The sequence below is a fragment of the Rana temporaria genome, chromosome 3 (assembly GCF_905171775.1).
Source record: "Rana temporaria chromosome 3, aRanTem1.1, whole genome shotgun sequence".
NCBI classification, from domain to species: domain Eukaryota; kingdom Metazoa; phylum Chordata; class Amphibia; order Anura; family Ranidae; genus Rana; species Rana temporaria.
The window spans coordinates 378,020,494-378,041,776 of record NC_053491.1 but is presented as its reverse complement, the minus strand read 5'-3'; the positions used below and the strand labels follow the sequence as shown (position 1 = coordinate 378,041,776).

At 41.9% G+C, this 21,283-nt stretch overlaps 1 protein-coding gene across 2 annotated transcripts; it reads left to right on the top strand.

Moving 5' to 3' along the window:
* The first annotated feature begins 833 nt into the window (after nt 1-833).
* Nucleotides 834-20,593, top strand: LOC120932844 (prostaglandin-E(2) 9-reductase-like). 2 transcript variants are annotated; one of them, XM_040345628.1, is made up of 9 exons: nt 834-1,037; nt 2,709-2,876; nt 6,319-6,435; nt 7,726-7,803; nt 9,555-9,665; nt 12,767-12,876; nt 14,144-14,309; nt 16,481-16,563; nt 20,417-20,593. In XM_040345628.1, exons 1-9 carry the CDS (start codon nt 897-899, stop codon nt 20,457-20,459), a joined length of 1,017 nt encoding a protein of 338 aa, XP_040201562.1. In that variant the 5' UTR covers nt 834-896; the 3' UTR covers nt 20,460-20,593. The 2 variants fall into 2 exon arrangements, with proteins under 2 accessions (XP_040201562.1, XP_040201560.1); XM_040345626.1 differs by having other exon boundaries at nt 836-1,037; nt 9,555-9,677; nt 20,417-20,592.
* Nucleotides 20,594-21,283: the final 690 nt, after the last annotated feature.

Sequence of the window (21,283 nt, the reverse complement as noted above, 5' to 3'; positions counted from 1 at the left end):
GAGGGCACTGTGATGGGGACACCTGATGTAAGAGGGCACTGTGATGGGGACACCTGATGTAAGAGGGCACTGTGATGGGGACACCTGATGTAAAGGGGCACTGTGATGGGGACACCTGATGTAAGAGGGCACTGTGATGGGGACACCTGATGTAAGAGGGCACTGTGATGGGGACACCTGATGTAAGAGGGCACTGTGATGGGGACACCTGATGTAAGAGGGCACTGTGATGGGGACACCTGATGTAAGAGGGCACTGTGATGGGGACACCTGATGTAAAGGGGCACTGTGATGGGGACACCTGATGTAAAGGGGCACTGTGATGGGGACACCTGATGTAAGAGGGCACTGTGATGGGGACACCTGATGTAAGAGGGCACTGTGATGGGGACACCTGATGTAAGAGGGCACTGTGATGGGGACACCTGATGTAAGAGGGCACTGTGATGGGGACACCTGATGTAAAGGGGCACTGTGATGGGGACACCTGATGTAAAGGGGCACTGTGAAATTGTACATTTCTCATGTTTTAATAGAAATACAATGACTACAATCTTTCTCAGAGTCATAACACAGACTTGAGAGTCGGACCTCGGCCCAAAGAAAATTTTGGCGACCGACCGGACCTATTTGAATTTTAATTAAGTACCCCTGTTTTATACTCTACTTTCCTATACTGTATTGTTAAATGTTTTTCTTAACTTATGTTAGGGAAAAAGTTTTTTTGTTAAAAATGTCAAGGTTCATTAGATTAAAATATGACACAGATGGCATTGAACAGAAAATAATACAATTCTGAATTTCTTTTTTTTGCTTTCTGATTGCATGGTACAGTATAAGATTAGAACTCAGGATTTCAATGAGAAGGGAGGGATTTTTCCTAGAGGGACAAAAACATGCACATTGCCAAAACACCTGCCAGCCTTCAGAACAGTCAGAAGATGAACAGAGAGGACCTTTTCTCAAAATCTGTTGTTATCCTGAACAATGGACATAAAATGCCAGTGATTGGGTTTGGCACCTATGCCCCGCAAAAAGTAAGTAATTATGATTATTTCATTTTTTTTTTCATCAAATTAATTAGAATAACATTCTTGATGGCCAGTCAGAATCAGGCTTATGCAAGAAGGTGAATTCACCCCTTTAGAATAATCTACAGCTCTCAGATACAACAAAGGATGCAACAAGGTGGAAACAGATTTTTTTTTTTATTAAAAAGATAATACACAGTCAAGCTATATGGCATTCAGTTGGAGTTTATATCTTTAACTGGCACCTGAAGCTTCAACACCAAGATCCAACTATACAGCAGCAAAATAACAATTCTGACCACTTCAGTTCTCACACCTGTTTACCCCTATGGACCAGACCATATTTTCACATTTCCTCTATTCATGAGTCTATAACTTTGTAATTACTTATGATACAGAAATAATACATCAATTTTTTAGGGGGGCGCAAACAGGGCTTTTTTTGATCCTAAGGTCCTCTGAGAATTTTTTTCGTTATTTGCATTTTTTAGGGGGGAAAAAAAGAATAAAATTTTAAAAAGTTTTTATTTTTTTCAAGTTTTATCAGTACAATTTTGAACACAAGTAGCCTTAAGCCCTGTACACACGATCGGTCCATCCGATGAGAATGGTCTGATGGACCGTTTTCATCAGTTAACCGATGAAGCTGACTGATGGTCAGTCGTGCCTACACACCATCGGTTAAAAAAACGATCGTGTCAGAAAGCGGTGACGTAAAACACAACGACGTGCTGAAAAAAAGTTTAATGCTTCCAAGCATGCGTCGACTTGATTCTGAGCATGCGTGAATTTTTAACCGATGGTTGTGCCTACTAACGATCGTTTTTTAACTATCGGTTAGGAATCCATCGGTTAAATTTAAAACAAGTTGGCTTTTTTTTAACCGATGAATAAATAACCGATGGCGCCATGAACGTAACCTACGCCCAGCCAGACACACGTCCAACGTAAACTACGTAAAATACGCCGGCTTGTGTTCCCTGATGCAGACCTTTACATGTCTGCTGCTGAGTTACACCTCCGCCGGACGTACAACTTACGCGCACCACTCGTAGCCTGCGTCGGGCGCGCGTAAGTTCGTGAATAGCCGTATTTTCCTCATTTGCATATTTCAATGGCTAATCACTGGCAGCGCCACCATGCGTCCGGCGCAAATGTGCGCCCACCCTACGCTGGCGTAGGCAAGTTACGTCGGCGGGATGAAGCCTGTTTTTAGGCATATCGTACTTTGTGGGTCCGGCGCACAGATACGCCGGCTCATATTTGCACTTACGTGGCGTATCTTGAGAGACGTTGGTGCAAGTATTATCTTCTGATAATGAATATTATCTTTTTTGTCAGAATATTTACCTGAGAACATTTTGTTGCAACCTTTTATTTATTTGACAATGGTCTATTTCATTTTTGTTTGTTTGTTCTTTACAGCCATATGCTTTTGCTATAATGACATTGACAACCTATGAATAGTTTATGTGATATACTTGTTACTTATAAGATCTTTTTCAATAAAAAATATTTAAATATAAACTGATGTCATCAACACAGGTCAGTTTAGGTACAAATTGTGCATAGCAGAGTTACCCTTTAAATCTTTTATTTTTTCATTTTTTTTAGAGATAAATAGCAAATTATTGCTTATTGCTCACAATAGAAAAATGTTATGTGTTTTTTGTTCAGTTTCCTAAGAGCCAGTCAGAGGAAGCCACCAAGGTTGCCATTGAGGTTGGGTATCGCCATATCGATGGCGCCTATATTTATGGAAATGAAGTGGAAGTTGGTCAGGCAATCTGGGAAAAGATTGCAGATGGAACCATAAGGAGAGAAGATGTGTTCTATACTGGGAAGGTAAGAAGAATGCATACATAGGATATATTTATGGGCTGTCCATGCTTGAGTATTAAAGCGGAGTTCCGGCCACAATTTCACTTTTTAAATATAAATACCCCTGTAATACACAAGCTTAATGTATTCTAGTAAAGTTAGTCTGTAAACTAAGGTCTATTTTGTTAGGTTGTTACAGCATTTAGACACTTTATAAAATAGAAATTGACTGGGGCCATCTTAAGTGTGGGCATCATGAAGCCAGACTGTATGACTTCCTGGATTTCAGCCTTGCAGATCTCGCACATGCTCAGTGCTGCACAAGCAGTGTATTAGGTTTCAGATCAGGTTTCAGCACCTATACTGTCCAAGTCACATGATTCTTCGAGACTGGGGAGTGCACAGACTCCTGGAAAGTTACACCCACTACATTCCCAGGAGTCTGTGCAGTGTAGGTTAGGAAGCTTAAGCACCTGGGTGCAGGAAGTGGGAAGATTAACTATTCTGCCTAGCAACAACACTTTGAAGGCAAAAAAAATTCTTAAAGGACTAATGACATTTTTTTAAAACTACTGATGTAATGTTATATTTATGGGTGGAACTCCACTTTAATGTGATGCAATAGGAACAGTGTTGGTGCCATTGTGTGATAGGATGATTGTGTATTCGCTGAGAATGATCAACAGTAGGGATGAGTTGAATGTATCTGGCTTTGGTCTAAGGCAGGTTTGGCAAACATTACTAAAGTTTTGGTGCCAAATCCAAACCCCTTTGAAAGTCAATATAAGTGGAATGTTAAAACAAGTGTATGTTTCTAGACTAATAGGAAATGGGTTGTCAAACAAAGGTTATAGTGGCTTGGCAGTGGCTGGGCAGTGCCCTGCAGGAAATGTACAAAAGCAACTTTAAAAAAATGTATTTGGTGGGGAGCAGCGATTTTTATATAGATTAAAGGGCTTCCAAACCAGCCACAGTATATTTACTGCAGGCAGGTGGCACAGCCAGGCTAGATGATGTAAACATAAAGAAAATTGAAGGCACATGGCCTAGCGCATTATCCTCAGTAAAATATTTTTATTGTACAATTGAGTCCAATTGAAAATGTCACGCTAAGGCATAGGCTGATGCGTTTCGAGGAGTTCCTTTTTTGCCACGTACACACGATCGGATCATCAGATGAAAACAGGCCGATGGATTTTTTCATCTGATATCCGATGAAGCTGACTTTCATCAGTCTTGCCTACACTCCATCAGTTAAAAATCTGATTGTGTCCAACGCGGTGACGTAAAACACAACGACGTGCAGAGAAAAACGAAGTTCAATGCTTCTGAGCATACGTCGACTTGATTCTGAGCATGCGTGGATTTTTGACCAATGGATTTCCCCACAGACGATCGTTTTTTTTCTATCGGTTTTTTAACCATCAGAAAATTTTAAAACATGTTCTATTTTTTTCACCGATGGGGAAAAAAACGATGGGGCCCACACACGATCGGTTCGTCCAATGAAAACGGTCGTTTTCATCAGACGAACCGATCGTGTGTACAGGGCATTACTCGGGGCCTACCAGAACAAGTTGAGCAGAACAAGCCCTTTGCCTTTGCGAGACAGTTTCAATAGGACTCCTATGTAGGAATCATATAATGTGCTTTTATTCAAATCTCTACTTGTTAGTACAATACCTATTTCTGTGTACAATACAAATCTTTTACTGAGGATAATGCGCTAGGCCACGTGCCTTCTATTTTCTTTATGTTCCAATACTTTGGATCTCCCCAGTCTGTGATAGGCAGCAAGGCGTGCATTATCCATTTAGAAGCACCATTATAGGAACTTTCATTCATAACAAGGCCCACAGCACAGGAGATTTATTTGTGTTAGGCTGGATGCCTGTCATGCCTGTCATCCATATATATATATGATGTACCTGTCATATATATATATATATAAATATATATACACACACACACACACTCTTGTATGTTTTAGCCTTGTGGTGCACAGCCTAACACAATAGACTGCACACACCTATGATCCCTCTAGATGCTTATTGAGCTACTTTGAGCATTCCGACCTTCTTATACTAAAGACTGTACTCCAGTACACTTGTCTACACTTATTACACAAGTACCTGAATATTACTTAAAACCAGCCTCCTGCAATCTCTATACAGCAGAGCTCAGACTGGGAGAAGGAAGGGCAGCACAAGGAGCCAATCAGTTTGTGTGCTGTTAAAGCGGAGTACCGGACACAATTTCACTTTTTATATATAAATACCCCTGTAATACACAAGCTTAATGTATTCTAGTAAAGTTAGTCTGTAAACTAAGGTCCGTTTTGTTAGGTTGTTACAGCATTTAGACACTTTATAAAATAGAAATTGACTGGGGCCATCTTAAGTGTGGGCATCATGAAGCCAGACTGTATGACTTCCTGGATTTCAGCCTTGCAGATCTCGCACATGCTCAGTGCTGCACAAGCAGTGTAATAGGTTTCAGCACCTGTACTGTCCAAGTCACATGATTCTTCGAGACTGGGGAGTGCACAGACTCCTGGAAAGTTACACCCACTTCTATCCTAGGAGTCTGTGCAGTGTAGGTTAGGAAGCTTAAGCACCTAGGTGCAGGAAGTGGGAAGATTAACTATTCTGCCTAGCAACAACACTTTGAAGGCAAAAAAAATTCTTAAAGGACTAATGACATTTTTTTAAAACTACTGATGTAATGTTATATTTATGGGTGGAACTCCACTTTAATGTGATGCAATAGGAACAGTGTTGGTGCCAGATTAAGATTAACTATTCTGCCTAGCAACAACACTTTGAAGGCATCTAAAAAAAAAAAAAATTCTTAAAGGACTAATGATTTTTTTTAAAACTACTGATGTAATGTTATATTTATGGGTGGAACTCCACTTTAAGGAGCATGCTGATAATAGGAGATAGAAGATTGACTGAGTGATGATTTTATCAGTGTGCTGCCCATTTTTTACTATCCTATCACAGGCTGGGGAAGGAAAATGACAGCCTGGGAATAATTTGATAAAAAGTCTCAGTACTTTGGATTCCTTGTTTAATAAACAGAAGCACTGCATGCCAAGTACCATGGTGCTCCCATATACACATGGTTGGTCATGTGACCTCATTTCACATAATCAATCACTGGCTCTGCACCTAGGGAAAGTGTCACTGCCCTGTAACTTCCTTACAAAGCTTTGCAAGGGGTGGATGGGCACAATAAGTTCATAAAGATGCTGAATGCAAGATACATTCTCAAAACTTCCTCCTGACCTCCAATCAGAGGGAATACACTTTAAAAAGGGGGTCCATTTCAAAATTTTAAGTTCTAACCCTTCCAGACTCCCCCAACTAAAAAAAAATCAAAGTTTTTTTTTTGTCTGAAGTTCCAATTTAATCATGTTATTTTGTATACATCTTGAGGACAATTATGATTTCTATCCTAACAGCTCTGGAGTACATTTCATACCCCAGAACTTGTCCAGCCTGCTCTAGAGAGGTCACTAAAGCAACTGCACCTGGATTACATGGACCTGTTTATTATCCACATGCCTCTGGAGATGAAGGTAAGTTCTCTAAAGCTTCATAGGCGTACCATTGAGTGATAGGATACGCTAAATGCATTTAACATCCAACGTGAGATAATTTCATGAAAACAAAATTGACTAACATGTTTGAGGATACATAAGATATGGTTGTAAAAAGCATGTTCAATATTGTTTTTGATTCTAAAGTCTTGTTTAAAAAAACAAATACAAACATGTTATACTTACCTGCTCTGTGCAGTGGTTTTGCACAGAGAAGCCCAGATCCTTTTCTTCTCGGGTTCCTCTTCCGTGATCCTGGCCCCTCCCTCCTGTCGAGTGCCCCCACAGAAAGTAGCTTGCTATGGGGCCACCCAAGCCGACTCACAGCTCCCTGTGTCCATTAAGACACAGAGCTGCGGCCCGGCCGTGCCCCCTCTCTCTCCTGATTGACTGACTGACTTTGATTGACAGCAGCGGGAGCCAATGGCACTGCTGCTGTGTCTCAGCCAATCTAGAGGGAGAGTGTCGGATGGCTGAGACACTTGTGGAAATCATTGGACACAGATGGGGCTCAGGTAAGTATTAGGGGGGCTGAGGGGGGCTTCTGCGCACAGAAGCCTTTAAGTTAGTGCATAGAATGCATTAGGATAAAAAGACTTCTGACTTTACAACTCCCTTAAATCTCCAAATGTTTAATGTGATTTTAAATTGTTACTAAACCCAGGACCCTACATTCATGATATCTGGTCTCCCACAGATCAATTATTTTAGTAAAACTGCTGAATACATTTTCTCATCAGCAGTATATAGCAGTCTTGTTACTTATATCAGTGTCTGGGTAAAGCTTGTAGGATGAGTTTTCACTCTCCTCTGACTGTCCAATAAGGCTGCAGGACCCCTGTCCCTCTGTCTGGACAGTGCTGATTGGCCCTCTGCTGATCACATACACCAAGAGTAAAAAAACTCTCTAGCAATATACACCAAACAGAGCATGTGCATAGTGACTCCAAAGGCTCTGTACTATCAGATGATAGATTGGGGACAGTGGAAGAAAGAGAGGAGAAGAGAAGACAGGATCAAACAGCCTTTTTATACAACATAGAGGATTAACCCCTTAGGTTCCACAGTGAGTATAAAAAGCATCCTTTACTGCGTATTCAGACTGATTTTACTTTTGTGAGTTTAGTAACAAGTTTCAGTGGTAATAAAAATATCTTATTTATACAACTACATCTGTTTGTATTTTTCCCTGGGTTTTTGTCTCTGTCTAGTTTTATATTTACTGTATCTGTCTGTGTTTCTGCTCAGTATGTGTTTTATCTCTTGTAGCCAGGTAATGATCCTTTCCCTGTAGATGAAAATGGACAAATCATTTTCCACAATACAGATTTACGAGATACATGGGAGGTACATTTTAGATGACAATGTATATGTATGTAATACTGTGATTGACACAATGGCTAGAATACTGTCCTTCTTTTCCTCATCTTCTCCTCCTGTTCTGATCTCCCAGCTCCTCGTCCCTTTCTTCTCTATATTTCTCTCTTCCTCTATCCTTTTTTATATATTAGCCTCTATTCCTCTTCCACCTTTCCTATCTTCTTTCCTCCCCTCCCCTCTTTTTTCTCTCTTTATGTTTGCTTTCCTCTTCCCAATCTTTTCCTTTCCTCTCCAGCTGTGGGCGGGGACACTCGCCCTGCATGCGGGGGTACCTTTCGCCATATGCACACTTACTAATGCTGGGATCAGGTGGGGACCACCTTCACGTGGAAGTGAAACATTAGAGTGGTCCCCCAACTTAGATAAAAGCTGTACACTGTGTGCAGTAGTTGATTACACAGCGTCCTACTATAAAAACGCAGTCCCGTGTCACTACATATTTTACTTGTTGATGCTGCATTTAGTAGGGACACTGCTGAGCCCGTGCCCACTCAGCCATCAGAAATTTTGGGGCCCCTTACACAGCTTTAGGCATGGGCCCTCTGCCACGAATTGAGAACCAAGGGGGTCCAGCTGCCGTGAATTGAGAACCGGGGGGTGGTCGCGAATTGAGAAGGGGGGGAGCCGGGCCCCTTACAGGTGTAATGCCGGTAACCCCCTGATGGCGGCTCTGCCCACTCCACCAGTCCAGTGTACCTCCCAGCCACCTCACTCCCAGTGACAGAATAGGGTACCACGTGCAAGTAGTGTGGACCTCATATGTGCACTTAATTAACTCCTTCCGCTCTCCCGTACAATGCAGCTAAGCTGTGGGTTTTTGTAATGTGGGTTCAGTCCAAATACTTTAGGAAACCGACACTGGGGAGGAAGTCAGATCACTGACCCTCTCACTACTGGTTGACCCTCTGCCAAGCCAGGTAGCACGCTTCATGACCGGTTGCTTTGCACCTTTCACTAGTGCTGGTTACCCATAGCAACTGCATTCCTCCTCCACTTGCCGAGTTAACCCTTTTGTAGTGGCTTTGCTTCATACCCCACATGTGCTTTACTGACCCTGTTCTTTCACATGCCAGAGACCATCATTCACCCCTTTGGAATGAATTCAGACCAGGCCTGAAACAGTTTGATAACTTTTCATGGCAGAACAGACAACAGGCATAAACTAATTAATGGTGGTGGCTGCCCAGGCATACCTTTGCAGTTAATAATCAACAACTGGTAATCTCCAATGACTGGTAGTTTCCAGCAGAACACCAGCATCTTGTGCTGATTATGTGCTGATTCTTGGGCTCCTGGGCTCCATGTACTGGTGTGTTCTCTCATTCTCAAGCTCCCGCAGCCACCTCAAGGGCATACTGAATTTATATTTATGTATGACACAGGATGGAAGGCTGGCCAAGAAAAAACGCCTGGGAACTGAGGTACTGAAAATTAACCCTTTCCCTGCCTGGGTGAGCCAACTACCTTTCTAGTGCAGTGCACTGTAGGCAACCTTTCATCTACCCACGACATTGCTCTCCTTTTCTCTCCTGTCATTTCCCCTTGTCTCCTCCATTCTCCTAGATCTTTTCCTTTCTTTACATTTCCTCTCCTCTATCCTCCTATTCTCTCTTGGCCTTCCCTCTTCCCTCTCTTTTCCTCTCCTTTCCTCCCTTCTTTTCTTTCCTGTCCTTGTTTCTGCTATGCCACCACTCCTTTCTCCACTTTATATTTTCTAGGCTATGGAGAAATGTGTGGATGCAGGTCTAGTGAGGTCTATCGGAGTCTCCAATTTTAACCGAAGACAGCTTGAACTGATTCTTAACAAAGCAGGACTCAAGTACAAGCCAGTGTGTAACCAGGTATCATAGATATCTGTCTGTCTTAAATTCAAACTGAACATTTCTTTTAAAAATATAGATGTCTCCAATCAGCAATGCTGGAGACATTTTCTTATCAGTTTCAGAGTATGTGCTTACCTTCATAATTAATCATTTTCTATATTGTGTGCAGGGCAATGAATACGTAGTGATCCTGAACAACCTCCATTAAGCTGCCCTGTGCCCTGTTCTTTACTGTCAATGCTAGCTATGGGTTTAGATATGTGGTAGTATTGACAGACACACACACAACCTTCTAAAATAGTAATGGCAGGACACCATGGAACAGCAAGACGTGCCTGCAGTCCAGTCATCTGACTGCTACTGTCCTGTCACCAGCTTAAAAAAATTGCAGGTAGAAGCGTAGAAAAATTTAGTATTTGAAATCCAAACTTGCAGTATTTTCCTTCCCCATAAGAATATTTATTTACTTACAATGCGTCTCTGAATTTGCTCGGGAAATGCCACTCCAGAAAGTGTTGCACATCTAAAGCTCAGCACACACATTATAATCTGATTGTTCAATCTCCTTTAGATCTACCAACAAGTATGTCGTGCCGGGCCTGCCTGGTTGGATACAGATTAATTGGAAAGTTTAGGTATTTCCTCTTATTGCATAGATTTATTAAATCTAAAGGTGATTCTACAAAGATTGTACAGTCAGATTGTAATATGTATGGTGAGCTATAGCCCTTTCCTCCACTGTCTGTGCTGACCCAGCTACTCCAACTCTCACTTCACCTACTTAGGGCCAGATTCACAGAGGAGATACGACGGCGTATCTCCTGATACACCGTCGTATCTCCTGTCGTATCTATGCGACTGATTCATAGAATCAGTTCCGCATAGATAGCCCTAAGATCCGACAGGTGTAATTGAATTACACTGTCGGATCTTAGGATGCAATACTTCGGCCGCCGCTGGGGGGAGTTTGCGTCGCAAACCAGCGTTGGGTATGCAAATGAGCATTTACGGCGATCCACAAAGTTTTTTCCCGTCGTTACGTCGTCGCTAGTAATTTTTTCCCGACGCAAATTTACACCTGCTTTAACATGGCTTAACTTTAGTCGAGCCATGTTAAAGTATGGCCGTCGTTCCCGGGTCAAATTTCAATTTTTTTTTTTCGCGTAAGACGTCCGGGAATACCAATGGATGCTATGCACGTCGCCGTTCTAAAAAATGACGTCACATCGTGCAAAGCACGGTGGGAATTTCAAAACTGAGCATGCGCAGTACGTCCGGTGCGGGAGCGCGCCTAATTTAAATGGTAGCCGCCCCATTTGAATTGGGCGGGCTTGCGCCGGACGTGTTTACGATACACCGCCGCAAGTTTACAGGTAAGTGCTTTGTGGATCGGGCACTTACACTGAAAACTTGCGGCGGTGTAACGTAAACGGGTTACGTTACACGGCCGCAAATGTACGAGAATCTGGCCCTTAGTGCCTACAAAACTTGAGTACCAGTTCTGAGTCTGTTGGGGCAGCTGACATCATATGCAAGATGGCAGCCCATAGCAGCAGTCTCAAGGCTTTCGGATGTCTACACAGGGAAGGATTTTACAGGTTAATAACATGACTAAAATACATTAAAAGCACATATAATCTTATGGGAAGATTGTTCTTGAAATTAATGGTCTGGTGACAGGTTCTCTTTAAATATAATTTCCTAGGAATTCAGGGGTAATAAAATAATCCCTTTTGACATATTTGTAATTCTGAAATGGAAGGCAGAGTGGCCTTTCTAATTGAAATAATCCGGTGTCTCAACAGATTTGGCAACCCGTTAGATTTTGTAACGGAAGTAGCGTTCCGTCGCCACCATCTTGGTACACCCCCGCACTCAGGGCCGATCCTAGGCAGGGTGCGCAGGGTGCTCCGCACCTAGGCGCTGCAGAGGTGAGGGCGCCGAAGCTCCAGAGTGCTCCCCTCCCTCCTTCTCGTCTGTGTCCAGAGGAGGAGCGCATATCGCGGGTGCTGTGGTTCCCCATTCCGCTTGCTCTCTCCGCTGGCAACTGACAAGAGCGCATACCTCCCGCTGTCCCTGGAATTCGTATGTTCCGGTACTAGGCTCCACTAATTATTCTGTCTGGTGCGCGTGGAGCAGTCTGTCTGCCCCGCCCCCTCTGCGTGTGTCGGCTCTTCTCCCATAGGCGGTGTGATGAGAGGCTTCAGGGTTGGCCGGAGCTGCTGCCAATCATCCCGTGCAGTCCCAGAAACGCTCTCCGAGTGCCACCCTCCTAGTAATGTCTGGGAGGCTCTTTCTAACAGACTCTCTAACAGAAGCCCTCTCTATGTGCATTAGAGAGACCCCCCTACAGGTCCCATTAGTGTACTCATTTTCTTTATTGTTAAAAGACCATGGGAGGATCCCAGGGTAATGAAGACTTCTTAGGGGAGCATCTTTGTGTTTGAGTCATAGCCATAGAACCATTTGCAAAGGGGAGGAGTTAGTAAGATGATCACACCCATGTGGGGGCGCCAGAAATATTTCTGCACCCAGGCGTCTGTGACCCTAGGATCGGCCCTGCCCGCACTCGTCCACAGTAAGAATATCGTGAGAATGCAGAAAGAGGACATCTTGTTAAACCCACCAGAGTCTTGCATTTCACACTTATTTTTAATGGTAAACTCAGTTTACATAATGAAATTCAGTATTTTGAATGTTTTGATGTTGATTTTTCAAAGCAGTGTTCGGTCAGATTAGCAAACCTGTGAGATCAGCAGGTTTGCCGCTGCTTTTAAAATTCAACATCTAAACAGTCAGACAGATTTTTTTAAAAATGTATTTCACTATATACGCTCTGTTTACTGTTAAAATAAGTGTGAAATGCAAGACTCTGGTGGGTGTAACAAGATGTCTGCTTGCCGCCTTCTCACAGTAGCCTTAGTAGTAGTGTGGGGTGTAGCAAGATGGCGGCGACGGAACATCACTTTCGTTACAAATTCTGACGGGTCGCCTAATATGACGAAACAACGGCCTAAAAGTGTCCCTGAGAAATGTGTAGAAATTATTTTTTCTGTGTACAAATAAACTCTTTTTGTTTTCTTTTTGGTTACTGGTGCCCTCTACAGGTGGAATGTCACATCTACCTGAACCAGAGAAAGCTTCTGGAATTCTGCAAATCTCAGGACATTGTTCTGGTTGGGTACAGCGTGCTTGGGTCTAGCAGAGATGAGAGATGGTGAGGCCCATAAATATGGCTGTTCACTAGTAAAGCATTATCTCATGTAGAATTTTATATATATATATATATATATATATATATATATATATATATATATATATATGGATGAATGGTATGAATAAAGTTCCTTTAAAGTGAAGGCAACCCTTCCATAGCAGCACAAATCTATCTATTATTCGAAGTGCTCATGTGCATAAGCCATCAGTCCATATATTAAAAGATGCGTTGTGCCTGATAAAAGTGCGTTATTTCCTCTGTGTCTCTGAAATGAAACACAGCACGCTGAACACAAGTAAAAGAAGACAAATAGCTATTTTGTATCAATGTGTAATGCAGTCCATTTAAGCATCAGGATAAGGAACCACCTAGGGAGGTTGATTTACAAAATCACTGTGCACTGCAAGTGCATTTGCTCTAGATTTGTGTGAAAGCTCTGAAATGAGAGGAAGCTCTGCTGGTTTCTATCATCCAATCATGTGCAAGCAAGCATGTTTTTTTTTTGTTTTGTTTTTTCCTTGCATGTGATTGAGTATTCTTTGCTAAGTGAAGATTCACCTAATTTACTAAGCTTCGGAGGAAGTGCATTTGCAGTGCCAGTATATTTCCCTTTAGTAAATCAACCCTGTATAAAGGTTGATTTACTAAAGGTAAATATTCTGTGCACTACATGTGCAGTTGCTTTAGATCTGATAGGAAGCTCTGAAATGAGGGGAAGCTCTGCTAATTTCTTTCATTCAATCATGTGCAAGCAAAACATGTTCCCCTCAGAACTAGAGCAACTGCACTTGAAGTGCACATACTATTTACCTTTAGTAAATCAACCCCATAGTGTTGTAATTTTAATGTGAATTCAGTAAAAAACAGTACTTACATTACCTAAAAAAAGAGCACTCAAGTGAATAAACCATCAATTCAAGGCACTTACAATGCGTTACTTTTCTCACTGTGTCAGTACATCGGGATTGAGCAATTTTCAAATATACCATATATACCATAGTTTGTAGACTTGGGTACAGTGTTGCATGACCGAACAATCGGCAGTTAAAGTAGCATAGTGCTGAATAGTAAAAAATGCCCTGGTCATGAAAGGGGTAAAACCTTCTGGAGGTCAAGTGGTTAAGAACCAAAATATTTAATTTAGGTGGGCTAACCCCTTATAGGATGTCTTCTTTGTACTGAATAGGTTGTTACTCCATTGTATATGATCTGCTAACAGGGATGAAGAAATGAGGCTCATGTTATTATAAATATATATTTTCTTTAGGATTGATCAGAATGCTCCGGTTGTCCTGGCGGATCCGGTTTTAGCGACCATAGCCAAGAAACACAACAAGTCACCAGCTCAGGTGGCTCTAAGATTCGTTCTTCAGCTTGGAGTTGTTGTCCTGGCAAAAAGCTTTAATCCAACAAGGATCAAGGAAAACTTTCAGGTTAGTTGAGGAATAAAGCAAGTGTATTTAGTGTAAAAACTCAGCATGGAGGTTGTCATTTACCATCCCTTCATATGGATATGAGCAGGAGAAAAAAATAACCTGTTTTTGGTGGGAGTAGGAATACCCCTTTCATCCATGTGAATGTGAGAAAGAATGTCCCTTACATTGGTGTCAGTGAGAGGAAGAATGCCCCTTAGATTTGTGTTAGTGGAAGGAAAAATGTCCCCTTATAATGCTGCTCAGTGGGAAGAAGAATGCCCCTTACATTGGTGGTCAGTGAGAGAAAGAATGCCCCTTACATTTGTGTCAATGGATGAATGTCCCTTATATTGGTGGTCACTGGTCAGTAGCAGGAAAATGCCCCTTACATTAGTGGTCTGTAAGATGATGAATGCCTCTAAAATTGGTAGTCATTGGCAGGAAAAATGTCCTTTACATTGATGGCCAGTGGGAGTAATAATGCCCTTTAAAATGGTGTCAGTTGGAGGAATGCCCTTTATATTGGTGGCCATTGGAATGAAGATGTCCCTTACATTGGTGTCAATGAGGAAAGAATGTCTCTTATATTGGTGGACAGTGAGAAGAATGACTCTTGCCTTGGTGGAAAGTGGGAGGAAAAAGGCCCTATATATTGGTGACCAGTGGAAGGATGAATTTCCCATTAAATTGGTGGTCAGTGGGAGGAAGACTGCCTCTTACAATAGTGTCAGATTGATGAATGTCCCTTACATTAGTGGTTGGTGGCAAGAAGAATGTCCCTTATGTAGCGCTACCCCCCGAAGGAGCCGCTGGTTGATTTGGGATCGGCCTATTAAGTTACCCTGGCATTGCAGGGGTGCAATTGTAGAGACAAACAGTGAACGAAGGTGCAGACAGTGAATAAAGATTTTTTCCAATGCTTTATTTTCCAGGCCAACACGGCCAACATAAACATCAATTGGGAAGGGCAAAGTTGATGAATAGAGAGAGAGGAAGAACCTTGCAGTATCAGGCCTGGATATTAAATAGAGCAGTCAATACTGCTCTGCATAGTACCAATTTGTAACTCGTCGCCACTCCAACTGAGTGGGTAAAGTGGCCCCGGACAGACCCTTGTTTACAGGCCTGGCAGCCGAGACGTCACTTAGGATTTCTGGGAGGGACAGGCCTCTCTCACAGACCTGGCTAGGGCCTCTGCCACAGGCCAATTACAATAACTGAGCTAGATAGATAGATGGAGCGAATCCTCCCAGTTTATTTCTGCATTGGTCACCAGATGACAGCAAACATACCTGTCAGTACTCTGGTCACCAGATCCCCAATTGGTTTGTTCAGGCTCTGTTGGACGACCTGCCTCCAGGTCCTCCTCAAACAGACTCCCCAATCGAACGGCACCCAGCCTGGGATCCTTTCAATAGAATCGGGAACCCAGACAAAATTGACTGGGGTCTTCTTGTACCTCCGGATGAGGTTCCAAGTGGACTGCAACTATGGCCAGGTGGGCCACGCCGGCGGGGTCCATGGATGCGCGCACCCTGAAGGTGGATGCCGCACCTGGAACGGGGCCCCCGCGAAGATTTTAGAACACATGACACCTGTCACAGATATACTCCTCTCTAGCACGCCCCACTGACCGTGTTGGTCAGTGGGAGGAAGAATGTCCCATTATATAGGTGGTTAGTGGGACAAAGAATGCCCCTTACATTGGTATCAGTTTGGATGCCCTTACATTGGTAGTCATTGGCAGGAAGAATGCCCCTTACATTGGTGGTCAGTGGGAGGAAGAATGTCCCTTACAATGGTATCAGTGAGAGGAGCATGTTCCTTAAATTGATAGTGGGAGGAATGCTTCAGCATTAGTGGTCAGGGGAGGAGGCATGCCCCTTGTATTAGTGGTCAGTGAAAGTAGGTGTGCCCTGGTATTGGTGGTCAGTCGAATGCTACACTGGTAGGTAGCCAGTTACTGCTGACCATCTAAATAAAACCTTAAAGTGGGCCTTCACTCAAAAGTGAAAGTGACACTATTTTTCCTCCCCACCCCTTACGAAGGACAGTTTCTTTTTTTGATACCTGCCCTCTCCCACTTCCTCAATTCTCACCTATGCAGGAATGACATGTGCTTATGTCACTCAACTTCTTTCTAGTTTTTTATTCCATTAACAAATTATAATAATCTGTGATTTTTACAGGTGTTTGACTTCAATTTGCCTTCAGAAGACATGAAGGAACTTGAAGCTCTCAACAGAAATTATCGCTATGTGGAAGCTAGACAGTAAGTATTACTGAGTATTCCTTGTTCAGCCATTGCCTGTTAAATAGGAGAGGAATAGGGTTCTGGTGTCAAAATATTGTTTTTCCTGTCCTGATACAGAAAAGTGAGCATTGTCATCCTAGGACAGGAAGTGTGCTTCTCATGAATTGGGTATATCCATTGAAACGCGTTAGAGAACTTGCCTTGTGCAATATTTTTGCAAAGGTCTTCTATATTGGTTATTCAGGCCTTGGAGGTGACACCAGACTCAGTTCTCTGATTCATGTATGCTAGTTAATATACAGTTTTTGTGAGTATATATATATATATTGTATTTTCCTTTTTTTTTTAATAACCCCTTCGTGCCGACATAACACATATATGCGGCCTTACGGAAGTGGACTTTCTCCCTTTATGCTGTTTCTCACAGAGAGTCCCGGCCCCATATTTACGATCGGGACACGGATCTCCCGATTCAGGGTCACCTGATTCCTGTGGTAGTCTCTGATCGGCCTTGCAGAAAGAAAAAAAAAAGTTTGTAAAAAAATGAAACATAAATAATTAATAAATAGAAATAAAAATACCTAGATCAAGGCTTGATCTAAGTCAGTGCTAGGGTTTGTGTTTGGGTCAGTTAGCGTGAAAGGTCAAGGTCAGTATATTTTGGACAGGATTTTTTTTTGTTTTTTTTAATTAGCATCAGTGTCAGTTAGTGTCGTGTTTAAGGTAGGACCAAAAAAAGCAAAATGCTTCTGAACTGTACTATGGGTACAAACAAAAAATAACATACACATATGTGGCATCTCTAAAATCGTCAGGAGCAGGAGAATTTATTTATGTTGTGTTGTTTTTTGGTGGTAGGTTATGGTAGTAAAAATACATTTACAGCTCAATTTAAAAAAAAAAAATGTTGTTACTATTTTGGGGCAGTTTTCCATTGGTAATACAAATAAAAATCAGGAGATATCCATAACTATTTACTACTAAATGAAAGCCCCCTGCAAAAAACAAGGTTGGATGCACAAAGTAGTTGTGATGATATATAAGGTTTTACTAACACATGCCAAATATGCAAAATTGTGCTTAGGCATTTAGATTTGTTTAACCCTTAGGTGTGAAAAAATTGTGTTTATGGAGATCATCTAGAATCAAAGATTTCCCCTACCAGAAGAGGGCTCCATATACAATGACAAACTAAGAAGCTTCTAATGCCACGTACACACGATCGGTTCATCCGATGAAAACGGACCGATGGATTTTTTCATCAGATATCCGATGAAGCTGACTTTCATCAGTCTTGCCTACACACCATCAGCTAAAAATCCAATCGTGTCCAACGCGGTGACGTAAAACACAACGACGTGCAGAGAAAAATTAGGTTCAATGCTTCCGAGCATGCGTCGACTTGATTCTGAGCATGCATGGATTTTTGACCGATGGATTTTCCCACAGACGATTGTTTTTTTCTATCGGTTGTTTAACCATCAGAAAATTTTAAAACAGGTTCTATTTTTTTTCACTGACGGGAAAAAAAACGATGGGGCCCACACACAATAGGTTTGTCCGATGAAAACGGTCCATCGGACTGTGTGTACAGGGCATTAGCCTATAAGCCTCCCAGCTTCCAGTCAAAGCCCTTCACTATGCCCTTTAAAGTGGTTGTAAACCCTGTACAGCCACTTTTACCTACAGGTAAGGCCTCGTACACACGACCGAGAAACTCGATGGGCGAAACACATCGTTTTGCTCGTCGAGTTCCTTGTGAAGCCGCCGAGAAACTCGACAAGCCAAGTTTCTCCATTCCCGTCAAGGAAATAGAGAACATGCTCTCTTTTTGGCTCGTCGAGTTTCTCGACAGTTTCCTCGACGAAAATGTACACACGACCGGTTTCCTCGGCAAAAAAATATCTCCCAGCAAGTTTCTTGCTGGTTTTTGCCGAGAAACTTGGTCGTGTGTACGAGGCTTAAGCCTATATTAAGGTGCTGGAAATATCTCCTAAACCTACACGGTTTAGGAGATATTTACAATAATATTCTTGCACCAACAACTCAAGGCACGCCGCATGTCCGTGTCTCCATCTCCCCTTCGTTTATCATTTCTATTTTTCTTCTAAATGAGTTTTCATTTCTCCTTTTAGTTATTTTATTCTGCTTGTGTGGGAGTCCTTTTTTTCCCACCTCCTTAAGCATATGGCCTAGATCTTTATGGATTATTGCCATTTCTGTTTTCAAAGAGTTTTCCAAGGCAGAAAACATTGTTTCCATGTCTGTTTTAATTGGCAGTTGGGCTGTCCTGATTTAACCACCGTTCCATCTCCTCTTGCCGACTTGCCCCTCATCTCTTCTTATTCCTTCCTCCTCCCTCCTCTCTTAAATTCCCTTCTCTCTCCAAAAAAATAAATGAGAGATGGGGGTACAGGGTCTTCCCATTCCTTCCACCTTCACTTTCCCTTCCCATCTGTATTATGTGATAGCCCTATGAGCTCATATAAATATACAACCAAAGTTCAGTAGGAGAAAAAAGGAGAACAAAAAAAAACAAAAACAAAAGGGAAAGTCCCATGTGTGTGCAATTAAAGTGGAGGTTCACCCTAAAAACTATTTTTTAACATTAGACTAAGCATAGTAAGGGCATTTACTTTCGGCAGGTCTTTTTTTTTTTTTTCGTACATACCTTTATATTCTGATTTGGTCCAGGACTTCCGCGTTCTGATTACTCCGGGACTGGGCGTTCCTATCGCTGCCTCAGGGTTCTGATGACTGCGGGACTGGGCGTTCCTATCCTTCGGTTCGATGATTGACGGCTTGTGAAACAGGTGACCTGTCGCACAACGCACGTCACCAGATTTCCAGAAATAGCCGAGCTGCGAGTCGGCACTATACGGCGCCTGCACCCGCCGTGTAGAGCTGACTGCGCAGGCGCCGTATACTGCCGACTTGCAGCTCGGCTATTTCCCAACATCTGGTGACGCGCGTTGTGCGACAGGTCACCTGTTTCACAAGCCGACAATCATCCAACGGAAGGATAGGAACGCCCAGTCCCCCAGTCATCGGAACCCGGAAGCCCTGGACAAAAACAGAATATAAAGGTATGTACGGAGAGAAAAAAAAAAAATTACCTGCCTAAAGTAAATGTCCTTAGTATGCTGGCTCTGCTAGATGTAAAGTTAAAAACATTTTTTTGGATGAACCCCCGCTTTAAGGAGAGACACACACTGCAGGGACCACCTTTGGTTGGTATATCTCTCAACATCTTCATTTATCTCAAGTCCAGCTGTCTGTTACAAGCCTATATAATATATCTTTTCAAGGTTTTTTCAGATTTTTAGGTGTCACAGACCGCTTTATCCACAATTTATCTCAGTTACAGCTATATATATATTTCAGACCTATAGTTTACAATTTGTGTAGTGTTTATCTTCAATAACACTTCTATACCACCAAAACGTATTATTATTATTATAATTATTTTTTTCCAGAATTTCAGGCAACGCAGATCTCCTTATAGACAATGTATGCACAATTCATTTCAGCAGAGTCACTTGTTAATAAAAGTTGTCGGATGCGTTTTTTTCAGATCTTTATCAGAGCCTGGGGGGGGGGGGGGGGACTCAACTAATCTTTGTTTTCTAACAATAGATATACACACCTATCTTATTGCAGAGTTATTACAGCCATAGATATATAGATATATACACAGAAGTGATTACCTGTAAACTACCATAATTAATAACATTACAACTATTACTACATTTCTTGTAAATCGATAACTCTTAAAAACCTATATTACATTACTCCTATGCAACTGTACAGGAATGAAGGAAAAGCTGGAGCTCAGCTTTAATATTTTGTGCTAAACTGTCTTTTCCTTTAGGTGGATCAACCATCCTGAGTTTCCCTTCCATGATGAATATTGAAGCGTCGAGACCTTTGCATTGACCAAAGAATTCAGACATTGTGTTTCTATTTAAATAGCAAAAATGTTCCAGTGGACAGAGGATAATGTGAATATAGTCAATCCTGCTATCTATTATGAAAAATAAAATACTAATAATTATCTTATGACTGTCATTTTATTTTACCCTTAAACATTTAAATCTGTTAAAAATACATATTGTATCTAATAACTCCACCCTCCTGATTGGCCAAAAGGGATGATGCAGTTCCTAAAATTGCTCACAGAAGTGCCTCATCTTGAAAGTGCCTTGAATGTACTGAACATTCACAGCTCAGTGTATATTCATTATAAGATTGTGAACAGGCAGGTCATTTTGTATTATTGCTGAAGAGACATCTCTTCTGCAATTAAAAACTACGCACTCACATTTATTTTAAGTGGAACTATCTTTCAATAAATATTTACACGGTAAAGGATAGCTTAACTCCTTTACAAAAATGTAATAAATTGCGGTTTATCCATTTATCGTTTGTGGGGTCTGCATTTGATTTCATTTGTCAGACTAAGAACGTTTTCATTAAGTACAGAAAAAAAAACTGTCCTTGCCACTTCCTGTGAGCTGAAATAAATTATTAAACAATGTTATCTTTCTTCGGGAATCTACTATTGCCCATGCCTCCTGGGTAATATAGATGAAAGGAAGATGACATATTTGAATTCAAGCCTGTGTGATGGCCATGGTCCCCTCCATAGACATGGGGTTCTGAGTAAGATTATTCACCCCCCATTCACACCTGAGCATAGCGTTTTCAGGTAGAAAGTCGTGCAATTTTACCACGTTTT